We start from the raw sequence: 13476 nt of genomic DNA on the forward strand, positions 1-13476 counted from the left end.
ACAGCTATAATGTAACCTTACAGTAACACTATTTTCACATTATTAGAAAATCGGTACCTGCATGCTAGGAGACTGAATTTTACTGTGTAACCTAGAAAGCTTAGGAAGTATAATTTAAACTTACAATCTCCTGATAAAATCCAGTGTATCTTTATCCTTAGCAAAGATATCTGCTAGAATATGTTGAACTCCAGCCTCTACTTCCTGAATATTTGCAAGCCCTTAGAAGGGAGGAAAAAAATAAGAATAATTATAAAAAAAAAAAAAGCTAATAAAAATACACAAACATAGAAGCACTAAGAAAATATATACAAGCTGAAAAAATTTCATGCAAGTTATCTATCAGATTTAAAGGAGCTTTGATGAAGAGATGAAGAATTCTTGGTAATTTATTTTTAAATAATTTATTTTTAAATAAATTACCCAAGACATTTGAAACCGTCATATTTTTCATGAATATAAACTGATTAATGCAGTCTCACAAACTGAGATGACATTAAAAGTAATAATTTTACGTTTGATACTAACAAATTTTTACATTTGTAATGCAGATTAATTATTTCCATTAGTAAAATTGAATACTGAAGTATAATTTGTGAGGTTGTAATAAAATGAGACAATCACAGTAGAAGTTCACACATTTTGCTCTTGATATGTAAACAGTCCCAAATCTTTGCAGGTAATTCTACCCTTTCTCTGTTAATAGTTTTATACTTCCTTCGGTCTATAGCAGGAGTACTGTACAGTGACAGTTCTCAGGTCCAGGTACGGTCACTTTCTCCCACAAAACACTGCTCAGAGTGAAGTTACAAAATGTATCCCTACAGACAAATCACCTGCAGAATCATTTAAGCTTTCCAGCACACAGAACCATCCCTCGCTTCTAAAGACTAAATTAGACAGCACATTATTCCACCTCACACTGCAATTGTTCATCACCAGAACAAAATAAATAAAAGAATAAGAAATAAAATCTTTTATTAGAAAAAAAAAAAATTAAAAAAAAAAAATCAATCTATATAATTCTATTCCTGGCAGTGGTCAAATGCTTCAGAACAAAATGCACAAATTCTATGCTGGCAGGTGCTGGATTAACCATCTCCCACAAAACACGTGATTTATAACTGCTTTCTGGTAGCCTAGAAGTATCTTGAAAGGAATTCAATAATATCATTCAAAAAAAAAAAAAGGGCATAGCTGATAACTAATATTTCTACTGAATTCGTAACCAACAGGAAACTGCAGGCACCCTTCTCACTGCTGGGATTTGATGAAAACTTTTCTGCACAACAAACCGCTCATCCCTTTAACAAAGATTCCCTCTGATCTCAAGCTGATTACAGGCTATCAAACTAGTTTCCAAGTTGATAAGAGTGATCCCATTTTTGTGTGTATATATATAGTCATATACATACAAACGTGTACATTTTCTGATGCTCCGCTCAAATTAAAATGATTATATAAACCCAACCACGTTATTTTTAAATCAAAAATGAAAGTAAATATACTGACATAAAAAATTCAAATGTTTATGCTGCAACAAACAGTGCTCTCGTCTAAGGGACCCCTACATAATTTATTTGAACTTTTATCATGAAGATTTTAATTTGGCCCCTGTTAAGTCCAGAATAGCCAAATATGTCATTGTAGTCTATCACTTTATGAAATAATGACATGTTTCTTTTTAAAAAAATTAATAGGAGCTAATTAATCAGAGTGGTTGGTAACTGATTTTTCAATGCAAAGTTGGGAACATTTTACAAATAATATTTAAATAAAACAGAACAGCTGAAGTAGTAAGAGTCAGAATCAGCCCCACAAGGAAGTTCATCACTTCTATGTTCAAATTCAAAAAGCAAGTATCAGGGGAGGGTAAAGAAAAACAATTTCACTTTAACACCACACAGAAGGTTGTAACAATTTCCATGTTTTATTGTCAGAGATTGCCCCCTACAGATTCACCTATAACTGCACTCACAAGGAAACAATTCTGCAGTCTTTATATGCAGCAATCAGATTGCTTCAGCTGCTGCTCGAACTTCAGAGATTAAAAATCTTCTTTAACTCCCCCTGCCATATTACAGCAACATCTCACCTGCTCATTCTAAGTTACCAAGATCAGCTGTTACTAAAATATACTCTGATTAAATTTAGTCAACAGTATAAGCATAAGCCTCTTCATTACACAGCCAGAGTTAAAACTTCAGTTGATATTCAAGTACAAGCAGAATCACAGAGATGTCTCAGGTACAAAGTAACATTTCTCTCTCTTTACAGTAAATATAGATTTAAGACTATCACATCTCCCAGACTTTTGACTCTTACATTACGAGAAAAAATACTATTTATAATGTAAAAAGACAGGAGAGGTTGGGGAGCTATGGCAATAAATGTACGTTTTATTGTATCTTGCTAAAAGATGCAAAAAAGTCTTTTACAGTGAGGATGGTGAGGCACTGGAACAGATTTCCCAGAGATGTGTTTGATGGGCCGTCCCTGGAGACTTTAAGGTGAGGCTGGATCAGACTCTGAACAACCTGATTTAGCTGTGGATGTCCCTGCTCATTGCAGGAGACTTGGACTAGATGACTTTTAAATGTTCCTTCCAACATTAAGGATTTTATGATTCTAAGATCTCTGGAATTTAAAGTAGCTGCATAACTTCCAATAACCTACGTACAATTAAAATAATTCCCACCATAAAAACTACCAAAAAGTTTAGGCTATTACTGCTCATAGAAAGCAAAGTGTTTACCTTTGGTATTGGGTCTAATATAAGAGAAGAGATTGAGTTCCATGGGTCTCTGCAGGAGAGAAAGAGCTGCAGGTTCTAATCCCAGCTGCCTGGCCCTCTGGGCTTTGGTGCCTTTACTCCCCGTTTTATAAGGTGTAGTCTTAAAACAAAACAAAAATAACACCGTTACTAAAAGGCAAAGAAATATTTAAAACACACTATCAGCATTACTTAATGTGCTATTTAGTAATGTGGGGATACGTTTAAACTAAGGATGATAAAAAAAAAGACTAGCATACTGACCACATGGTCCAATTCTTCCAAAGTTCTGCAATTTAATAATGATGTAAATAGGCATCCTGATAGTTTCCCTTCTTTCTTCAACTTCTGTATCGTTGTATGTGTCTTCTTAGCAACAGTACTAAAATACAAGACATTCATATTATCAGCCACATTTCATAGCAGATTGAAGTGGCTTCTAATTATGATCTTATCTAGTACACTGTTAAAGCATCAGAAAACACTCAAGATTGAATCTCACACTAATCTTCAAAACTTGACAACTCAAAAAAGAGTTCCTATTATTCTCTCTCTCTAAATAATTTTAAATCCTATCAAAATATGTTGCAACGGCCTCAAGAATATTAATTCAAAGACAAATCTATGTCAATGACCACTAATAGCTGCAGTCTGTATCAAAATAGTTTTGCAGCACCAAGTGCAAGGTACCATGTTTTAAGCTCTTTGATGTTTCATAAAGTACCTGTGACAATATTCTACTGCAGACGGTATTTTGTTATGATTTAAATAACTTGTTCAGACTATCTCAGGCCACACTTCCTCTTTGGAAAGAATTTTTTCCTGGAGGATATTAACATAGTATGAGTACATCCAAATGCAATGGTCCAGGATGGTTTAACCCACTCTCCTGGTACACTACAACCTCAAGTAGTACCCATGTCTAGAAGCTTTACTGTTCCAGGTAGTGAGTTGAAGGACTCTTAGTAGTTTTCAAGGGTACAGTTTGCATTTAGTTGAACTACATATTGACAGGTTCTGCAAGTTACTAAAATTTCAGGCAGATTAATAACTTATTTTTTCTTTGACTAAAAATGATGTTAGATTTCTTGTTACTTAGAGTGAAAAAAAAAACAAAACACAAAAAAACAACAGACAAGACACCAAGGATAGTTACCCCAGCTTTAAAATTTCTTCTTTAATAATTTCTTTATAATTGCAGCGTGTACAAAACGTCAAAAGAAGGGGTTACAGGCTGCTACCTACTCACCTCCTTCTCCAGATACCTCCTACTATTAGCTTACTTACCGTAGCTCTTCTAATGTTTGCTGCACATCTCGCAAGGCATCAGCCTCCAGATTATTGATGAGCCCTTTTCGATAGCGAACAATAAAAGGAATTGTGTTTTCTTCATTAAAGAGACGAATTAAATTTGCACATACCCACGGCTCAACATTTGTTCTATCTGACAAAACCTGCCACAAGCAAAAAAATAAATAAATAAAACGAATTAAAAAACATTTCAGGAAGGCAATAAATTACTTTAAATGGTGTCTTACTCAAGTTCTAAGCCAAATCCAGAATAGCATATCAACCAGCAGGGTCTACTGTCATCTCTAAAACAGGTTGCCAGGTTCCCCATGCACCCAACCACCACAACCAGTACTTCAAAAGCAGATGTGTAGCAATCAGGGATTCCAAATTCTTGTAACCGCAATAAATAAATAAATAAATGAAGAAAAAAGTAAAAAGGAAAAGGAATTTTAAAGAAAATAATAATTATAAAGAAGAATCATTAAGACAACAAACCATCCAACTCAAAAATCCTGAAACTGTTCCTTTTAAGCCAGCATCAAAGTATCTCACAGTTAAACAAAGCAAAAGAAACCCAAAGATGATCCTAATTCCATTCTGCCAATAGTTAGCAATGTCATGCTAGTTTCTACAGGTTTCAAGACAAATCAAATTTTCTACCTTTTTATGCAGGTAGTACTGAGTATGATGAATAGGATATACCCAATCTATTCCCATGCAGCTCATATTAAAGCATTCCATAGCAATAGTCAGTCTCCGAGAATGAGAGCTGTCTTTATTTGAATGGCTCCAAAGTTAGCATCCTACAAAAGCAAACATGATTATCTCCCTTGATGTCACTGTTGTTTCAAGGGGAGCAGCTAAGGGAACTATGAATGTTCAGTCTGGAGAAGAGGAGGCTTAGGGAGACCTTATTGCTCTCTACAATTGCCTGAAAGTTAACAAGGTGGGGATTGGCCTCTTCTCCCAGATAACTACCGATAAGATGAGAAGTCATGGCCTTAAGCTACACTAGGGGAGGTTTAGATTGGATATTAGGAAAAATTTCTGCACAGAAAGTGAGTTGAGGCACTGGAACAGGCTGCCCAGTGAAGTGGTCTATTCACGGTCCCTAGAAGAGTTCAAGAAATAGCTATATGTGACACTCAGGGACAAGGTTTAGCAGGCAAGGTGGTGAGGGGTTGACAAATCAACTTGATCATCTTGGAGGTCTTTTTGAGCTCTAATGATTCTATTAATTTTATTAATTCCTTCTTCATGGTAATGCAAGTTGGTATACACAATCAGGTGAACCTTGACAACAATGCTCCACACTAACTAATCTTAAATTCTGAAATCCCAACTCTTTCAGCGTGCATTCCTGTAGGAGGTTCACTTAACTACATCTACCAGAAAAGAAACAAACAAAAAAAAAAGCACCACAACCAACCACATGTGCTGATAAGGGAAAAATATGCAGGAACCTATTACAAGCGAACTTTGTACTAAGGACTGCATAAGCCATAGATGTTAGAATAATGTTAAGATTTGAACTTCTAAGTTATCAAGCAACATTTATACATGTATTATGACAATGTAATCAGAAGCTAAGTGAGTACTACACAGCATGACGACTCTGACATTCCAACTGATGTCAAGAGGATTCAAAATTGTACGTTAGATTGCGAATTCAAATTGTGTAGGAAATTGTAACATTGACATTTCAGAAAAGGAAAAGATCTCATACCTGTACAATATCCCAGTTCATTTCAAATTCTTCTTTTACTTTATTGCATCCTAGACTTTTTACTGGCTTTCCTTCAGGAGACGTAGCAGATTTCATCTTTTTTAAAGGTGGTTCATCAAATGCAAAATCCTCCTCAGATTTCTCATGTTTCACTTGATTTTCTATTACAGGAGCACTCGTCGAAGGTTTTTCATCACTCTCTAAATTCTTTACGTTCATTCCTTGAAATGGACTTACTTCACGTTTTTTAGGCTGTACAGGCATTTGCTTTAAAGTGTTCAATTTACTGCCTACATTTTCCTCCTTAGGCTTTTGAAGTTGTACCTTATTATCTTCTGCAGGAGCAATAGGCAATGATACATCCTATCAAGAACATGTGAAACTGTATTAAGCACTGACTGATATAAACTAGCTCAACAACATTTCAATTAACACCACAGAACATTTGAAACCAGATATTTTCTCCAGTGATGTCTCTGTCTGGCAGGGAAATGCCAAGATAGACTTCAAGTAACATGGAATATTTCTTGTGTGGAAGAAATTAAAGGAAAAACATACCAAACAGAGTTATGATTTGCAAGATCAAATATAACTATCCGCTCAAGATTTATCCAGGGCTCTCCTTCAGAAGATATTGACCTACAGTGCTTACCTCCACTAATCTGAACAAAATTGGGGATAGCGTGGCAGGGAAGCACACTTCTAATAGAATACAGTGTGCAGAATCTTGTATTTGTCATTACAAGCTTCTATCCTTACTGAGTTGAACAACCATGCAAAGAAACTTTTAACTACAGGGCTTCTTTTGTCATGGCACTGAGCTGGTAAAAACATAGAAGACATCAAAGGGACAAGACAGAAACTAGAGACAAAGAGACATTCTAATGCGTAGGTTCTGTTATAGAAAGAATAGAGGTGTTTTTTTATTTTTGTTGTAGAAAGAGGTTTTTAAGGAAAACCAAGTCAATAATCATTGGTCAAAATTTTAAAGAACAGGCTTTTAGATTTGGAATACAAGCATGCAAGAAAGCCATGTTTGTCATATACACTTAATGTTCAAAGTAAAAGTGGAATTAGATGATCCAATTGTTCAGTCAGACAACCAAGTGAACCACAGTTAGAAAAATTCTGAGCATGTTATTTGCCCTCCACAAACATTAAATATCTCTTGCTTGCAGATAAACACTCACCATTTCCTTTTTTATTGCTACCTTCTTGACTTTTTTCCCAGCCACTCCTGAACGTGGAGAAGCAAGTTTTTTAGGTTTTCCCTCATTTTTCTTCTGCAACCGAGGTCTCTTGGTAGTTTTGCTTTTTGGCTCCCATTCCTCTTCTTCCTCCTCTGATTCAGAACTCCTGGAAAAACAAACAAGTAAACAATACTGTTAGACAGATAAATAAAAAGTACATAAGAAAGATCATCTGAGTGTTTTCTGACATTAAAGAAAGGGAACCGAAAAAGTGAGCAGAAAGAAGGCAGACTCAGAGAACACAGGTCTTTGATTCTGTTGCAGAGTTCATAGCTGGAACAATTCATCAAGTTTTCCTGAAGGTGGTCACTACCATGCATACATGTTTGATTCTGTTTGGACAACTGGTTCAAACAGTATCAATTCAGTTTCATCCCATCATCACTGCAAACACGAAACATAAAAAGTAATTCGTGGTTTATAACTGAAGTTTTACAAATTAAAACTTTTATCCAACCTCCCAGAAACTGAGTGTTATTCTACCACTCAAGCTTAGTACAAACCTTTGATGAAAACTGTTGTAACATATATGCAAAAAAATAAATACCAAAGAAAATATATATAATGTATAAACAACACACACACCAAAAAAAAAAACAACCAAAAAAACCCACAAAAACAAACCCTCATTCTAAGAAAGCAGTGATCTTACGAATTAAGAAACGAGGGTAGTTCATCAACTTCTGATGTAGAGGCTTTGGCTTCAGATTTCACCCTCCTTGGTAGAGATGTCATCTGAAACAGAGTGAAGAAGAGAGAAATCAAACATTTGGTTGAAGTTAGCTTCTTATTCAGTCCTTTAATTCTCTGCCAAGTGCGTCCTTACAACGTCTTCACCAATCAAAAAACTCCTCCAGAGTAAGTTCACATTTCGTAGTACCCAAGAATTTAGGCCACAGCAGCAGACATCCAACAATGATTTCAACTCAGCCAATAAACAAACCAGCACTAAATTATTTTTCTCAATTGCAGATAATTATTCCAGCTGCACGTAAAGCTACCCTAGCAAAATGAATACTGGTTCTCAGACGTATTGCTGTGTGTTATGTACTGTGCCAATCCTGCCTCCATCAGTCTTCTAAGGAACAATAAAAATAAGATCCAATAATGTAAGCTAGCATATGGTTTTGATGTGAACAGTATTACAAGAAGATTTTCCATTTAGATCTTGAATTTCATCTTTAAAGGCTGTTGCTGCTTGCATGCATATTAAAAACAAAAGTTGCTTGTATTCTTCAAAAAGCAGTTCCAGAATTAAGTTACTTAAGTGGCAGTTGTTGGCACCATAGCACAAGAACTACTGGAAGCCTACATCAATTAGCACAAGCTATAAGCTTGCTTGTATCATAGAAGTACGTAGTAAATATCAGAGGTAACAACAAGTCAGCTCTCCTGTGCTCTTTCATTGGCTGAAATGCTACTGTGTGAATGGTGAGAACACAGGTCTATGCAGATCCATGACAGGAAGACAAATCTCCACAGAACACACAAATACTTACTTTATTACCTTATTAGCTTTCTTCTGACTTTTCTTCTTCACTTGGAGTCCTGAGGCACCTGGCAACTTCACCCAGACACCCTGCTCTCCCTTTTCCTTTGCTCTTGGTTATTATCATAGACCTGAATTAATTATACAGTTCTTCCTTTTGCCTCAGGGGCATGAAAATAACGTTTCCATTTTATATTGTAATCTGTGAAAGGGAGAATTAAAAACATTATCCATGTTTGCAAAACTAAGATCTCTAGTATAAGTAATGCATTAGACAGATGGATTTCTGATTTTGCAGGCACAGGGACACTTTTTAGAATGGTCAAACTTTACAGTTCTTTCCATTTTCAAACTGGTATTCACTAGAATACACTAGATTAAATATATTACCTATCAGTCAAGCTACTTCAGCTAATCCAACTAGTATTCTGTAGTGTTCCAGGCAGTTTTTGAAGGTAGTAAACCAGTTTTTAAACAGTGAAAACAGCTTATTCATCATCACTCCTTCACCATAGGGAAGAAAAAGGAACAAATCTGAGGTGAGAATTCCCCCTAGATAACACTGCTCTTTTGATTTCCCTGCAAAATTTGGTCACTCAGCACATTAACTTAATGTGCTCAAAAGCCCCAGTAAAAGGCAGGACTCATTTGGATTACCTTTGTTTGCTGCAGTCCTTCACAAAACTGGAGAAATACCAAATACATGTATGGCCAGAAGATCAGGTCAGCACAGAACCTGTCCTCTGCTACAGTCATCAGTAATGTGCCAGTTCTCAAATACATGCACTGCGATAGGACTGGCCTCTGATAGATTAATAATATTTAATTAAATAGTAAAAGTTTAGCTTATCTACTAGATTTTCTACAATAACTTGTTCCTGAAGGTGTTGGTACATACACTTAAAATTAATTTGTACTTAACACTCACAAGTTACGTTAGTCCAACACTTATTTCTAAGTAACTGTGAAACAGAAAAGCTATGGTCAGAAGCTAAAACGGAATTATATAACTCTACAGCTCAAAGTAAAAACTGAATACCCTAGACCATCAAGGGCATCAGAGCAAGGGGTATCACCAAGAAAAAAGTTGGAACACTTCAAGATGAGGTGAGGTCCAGTCAAAACCAGCTCCTCTTCTAATAAGTGTATACACCAAAGTGGCTATACTCCTAGAAAAATAATCCTGCCATTGCTACATATACTCTTTTTATTTGCATAGAATCATCTTCCTATGTCCACAAACGTGCTGGTGATTCCAAATTGTCAGACAGCTGTCTGCTAAATTTTACTCCTGAGCTGCCTGCGCTAGAGTGTGCTAACACCCACAGTTAATGACTAAGAAAAACAGTCCTTATGTGATTCACTGCAGAGGGAGGCAGGGAAGACAAGAAAGCAATGAGTCTAAATGCCACTGGTGATGATGAACAATTTTATTTTAATTTTTAAGCTTAAGCTATTTTTTTTTTTTTTATAAGTGAAGCAAGTCAAGAAGACTCAAGAAACACGCCCAGATATATTTTACGAGGATACCTAAAATGCTCACTGCACAGACTAGACAACAAAGCTCTCAAGCTATTGCCTGCTCTGTTCTCCATTACTACTTGGACGTGATATTCTGTGTTCCATGAAGCAGACTTCTCATGACAAGTGAAAAAAAAGTTTCTTTCCCAAAAGCTGAGTGAATTGGTAAGGCCTGCACTCACCACACAGCATACTGGAATCAAGACAATGTGAAGTTGGCCTCTCATCTATTATTATATTCCCTGGTTAGACCGACATCAGTGGCAAAACTGCTTTTATTACTTCCCTCTCCATAGCCTCCAGCTAGGTGAAGTCTGTTTCTACCTCAGGAAAGAAACTATAGCTTACACAGAAACATGTTCACTGCCCAAATCCAAAAAGCAGAAGAGCCAATTATACAGCTGACTTCTTGAAAAATTAAGAGCAGAATTTATGCCAGAGAGAAGTCAGAATAAACATTTTTCCCCCCTACCTGAGCTTGTGTTCAGTGCTGTTGTATCTTAAGGCAGGTGTTTGCAGTGCCTGGATTCTCAGCATCTCCCATACTCAGCACTCACAGGAATCATCCAGCAAGGCACACAACTAAGTTAACTACCCTGTGTACCATTTCACTGGCCTGCCATTCAGTGTTTTGAACTTCTACAGCTTGGTTCTAGCAACTCTCCCTAGCAGCCAAAGCCAGCAAACCTCCAAGTAATGATTGCTAGCATATTATTTTTAGTTATTTTACGTGCTTGTCAGAGGTTTTGTGGTGATTAAAAATGCTTTCCCTTGAGAAAGAGCTCTTAACAACCATCTTACCAACAGTATTTTTACTTAAGTTTAGAGCCAAATACTTCTGCATTACACAAATACTTTAACACCCACCTGATTTCATTTCAGATCTGTCCCTGCACAATCTTCTAGGCAACAGGCTGAAATCATAACACAGAACCTTCACTCTCCATTCAAGGAAATCAATATTCTTCTGCTTACCCATTTCCCCATCACTCATCTATTTAAATCATTGCTATGTAAAGAAATATACATCTCTGGTCACTCTCTTGTTCCCACCGCTTCTATTCTCTCCACAGAACGCACAGCTCCATAATGAATCAGTTATCCCAAGGGCAGTAAAGGGCAGCTTCTCCCTGCCTGACAACTAACTCTCTAAAATAAGGCTAGTGTAGATCAGAGTTGGGTCATACCAGGAACAAAGAAAAGTGACAGCATAGCTCTTAGTATGCCTCACTCTACAGAAACCTAGCATCAATTTGCACAAAACATATAGCCACCACTGACCTGCTTTTAAATTACAGATGTAGGCAGCCTGTAGGGTAGAAAGCAGACAAGGGCTATAAGGGCATTATTTTGTTGAAGGGCAATCCAGGCTTCATTCAGAAACTTTAAAGGGATGATAGTCCTCCCATTCTCTCTATTCATGCAAAGATACAGCCCATTCAAAGTAAATTTCATCAAATGTGAATCCAGGTGTCATAAGCAACTATCTGTAAAACATCTTAAACTCCTAACAACTGGACAATTGGAATCAGATGAAAAAAGCCTCTCAAAGAAAACCAAACAAAAACACTATTTAAAAAATATGCCAACAAAACCCATCACTACTACAACACTGTGTAGCTCAACTGTTAGAGCTACTACCTTCAAAATCAGAAATCGTTCCACTGTTCCCCTGATATCTTCTATAGTGATATCATCCCTATCTTCTAGGGAAAAAAATTGTAGAAAATATTCTACCTTTGAAGCATGATCAAGCAAACGTCATCATAGCAGGCTTACATCACACAGCCTTACTACATGAAGTGACATAAGTACCTCATAAAGAGAAATATACATGATAGAAGATCTATACTGAGATCAAAGACCACAAAAGCATATGCATCTTAAAACCCAAAGTATTTCTATCTGAAGGTAAAATATTTACAAAACAAAACTACCAAACTATACATACACTTGTAATTTTATTCCAGGACCTGTGAAAAAATCTGAACACTGAACCTTCTAAAGTTTTAATTCGAAATAACATGTTCCTTACAGGAAGGAAATCTGGCTACGCAGGAAGCTTCTCAATCACTGCTCTGTTGCCTCCACTTTTGTAAGGTGAAGAAAATGCACAGACAATAACATTTTACATGTTAGCTTAAAGCATGCAGTCCCAGCCAACCAAGAGCTTATTATAACACCAAGCATCTGGAGCAGGACAGAAAAAGCACTACAAATCCCACATGACAAGCGGATTTCAGACCATTATTAGCAGCAGCAGTTGAATGGCCCACTCTGATAACCCTATGAAGGCTTTAACAGTTGGATTTCACTCATCATTTTAAAGTGCCTCCACTGCATGCTATAACTAAGGTGCAAACACAACGTGAGCATTGAGTCAAGCAACAAAGAGGAGAAAACAAGGCACATGTAAGGAATCATTCTGAAATTTTTCTATGTTCCACAAGGTTATTGTCACCTTTAACAACGACGTTGTACTTCAAACATAAACTCAACTTACAGCGATCCTCCTGAGGCCAAAACCTTGGAGAACTGCCAGGCGTACTGCACACCAGAGCCGGCACAGCAAATTTCCAAGGACTTTTTCTCCTGCACAAAGTCGGTCAAGGCTACCTAGGAAAGGGATAGGATGCACACTGCGGGGGCTCCAGAGCTACCTGGAAAATTAAAGCCAGAGACAGACACATATAAGGCACGCACATACAGAAAGCAGTCTTCAGATCTAATCACAAAAGAAAAGGTGTATGGCTGCTTGGAGATGAAACAGAAGGATCACAATGGTAATATGTCAAGGTTACACACCAAGGGAGCACAATTCACCCTGACTTGTCCCTCTCGATGTGAGGAATCAATCCCGAGGACATAAAGGACAAGTGCATAAAATACTGCTGTCATTGAACTGGGAAAGGTACCTCGGAAGGGATGCCTGAGTACCGCTAGACTACATACAAGCAGTATGACAGTAGCCCAAGCAAGGCAAGGGGGGGCTGTTCTGGTTCAGAACAGCAGCCAGCGTGTTAGCGGCTTCCTCCAACCCAACAAGGCAGCCAGAAAGCAACACTCCCGTTAGGTTTGGTGGCACAGAGACGCGACCGGGCTCCAAACAGCCGCTACGCGCTCGGAGCCCAGCTCTTCACCCCGGAACCACCTCCCGCAACGTGATACGCTGCCGGCCGAGAGCATCGCCCCTCCAGGAGACGCGAACAGCGGAACAAAAGAGAACCCTCCGGGACCAGCAAGATCCCCGGGGCCCACAGACCGGCAGCCCTGCCCTGCTCCTGCCCACGGCCCAGCGCCCCACAGGGCGGGCGGCGCCCCCAAACTTTACCCCTGCTGCCGCGTTTGAAAGGGCCGCCAGGGCCGCCGCGGCGGAGCCGACCGCAGCACGGGGAGGAGCAGGAAGCGCCAGCCGCGCCGCGTT

The 13476-nt window shown here is 37.9% G+C and overlaps 1 protein-coding gene across 10 annotated transcripts in view; it reads right to left on the reverse strand.

Annotated features, from left to right (window-relative positions):
- The window catches only part of SRBD1 (S1 RNA binding domain 1), a 114478-nt gene extending 101002 nt beyond the window's left edge, over window positions 1–13476 (reverse strand). For 3 of the 10 annotated variants that reach the window (XM_085543117.1, XM_015857536.3, XM_085543118.1), the window contains exons 1-10: window positions 13384–13476; window positions 12556–12712; window positions 8542–8733; window positions 7695–7777; window positions 6983–7148; window positions 5793–6155; window positions 4061–4227; window positions 3038–3155; window positions 2756–2894; window positions 125–221 (exon numbers count right to left, since the gene is read on the reverse strand). In XM_085543117.1, the coding sequence (XP_085399243.1) occupies window positions 125–221; window positions 2756–2894; window positions 3038–3155; window positions 4061–4227; window positions 5793–6155; window positions 6983–7148; window positions 7695–7777 (1133 nt within the window). In that variant the 5' untranslated portion in view covers window positions 8542–8733; window positions 12556–12712; window positions 13384–13476. Of the gene's footprint in view, window positions 1–124; window positions 222–2755; window positions 2895–3037; window positions 3156–4060; window positions 4228–5792; window positions 6156–6982; window positions 7149–7694; window positions 7778–8541; window positions 8734–10919; window positions 10967–12555; window positions 12713–12967; window positions 13184–13383 lie in introns of those variants that run through there. The other 7 variants (XM_015857535.3, XM_085543119.1, XM_085543116.1 and 4 more) reach the window with 6 other exon arrangements.

This window comes from Coturnix japonica, chromosome 3 (assembly GCF_054131305.1).
Source record: "Coturnix japonica strain WE chromosome 3, WE-NBRP24, whole genome shotgun sequence".
Classification (NCBI taxonomy): domain Eukaryota; kingdom Metazoa; phylum Chordata; class Aves; order Galliformes; family Phasianidae; genus Coturnix; species Coturnix japonica.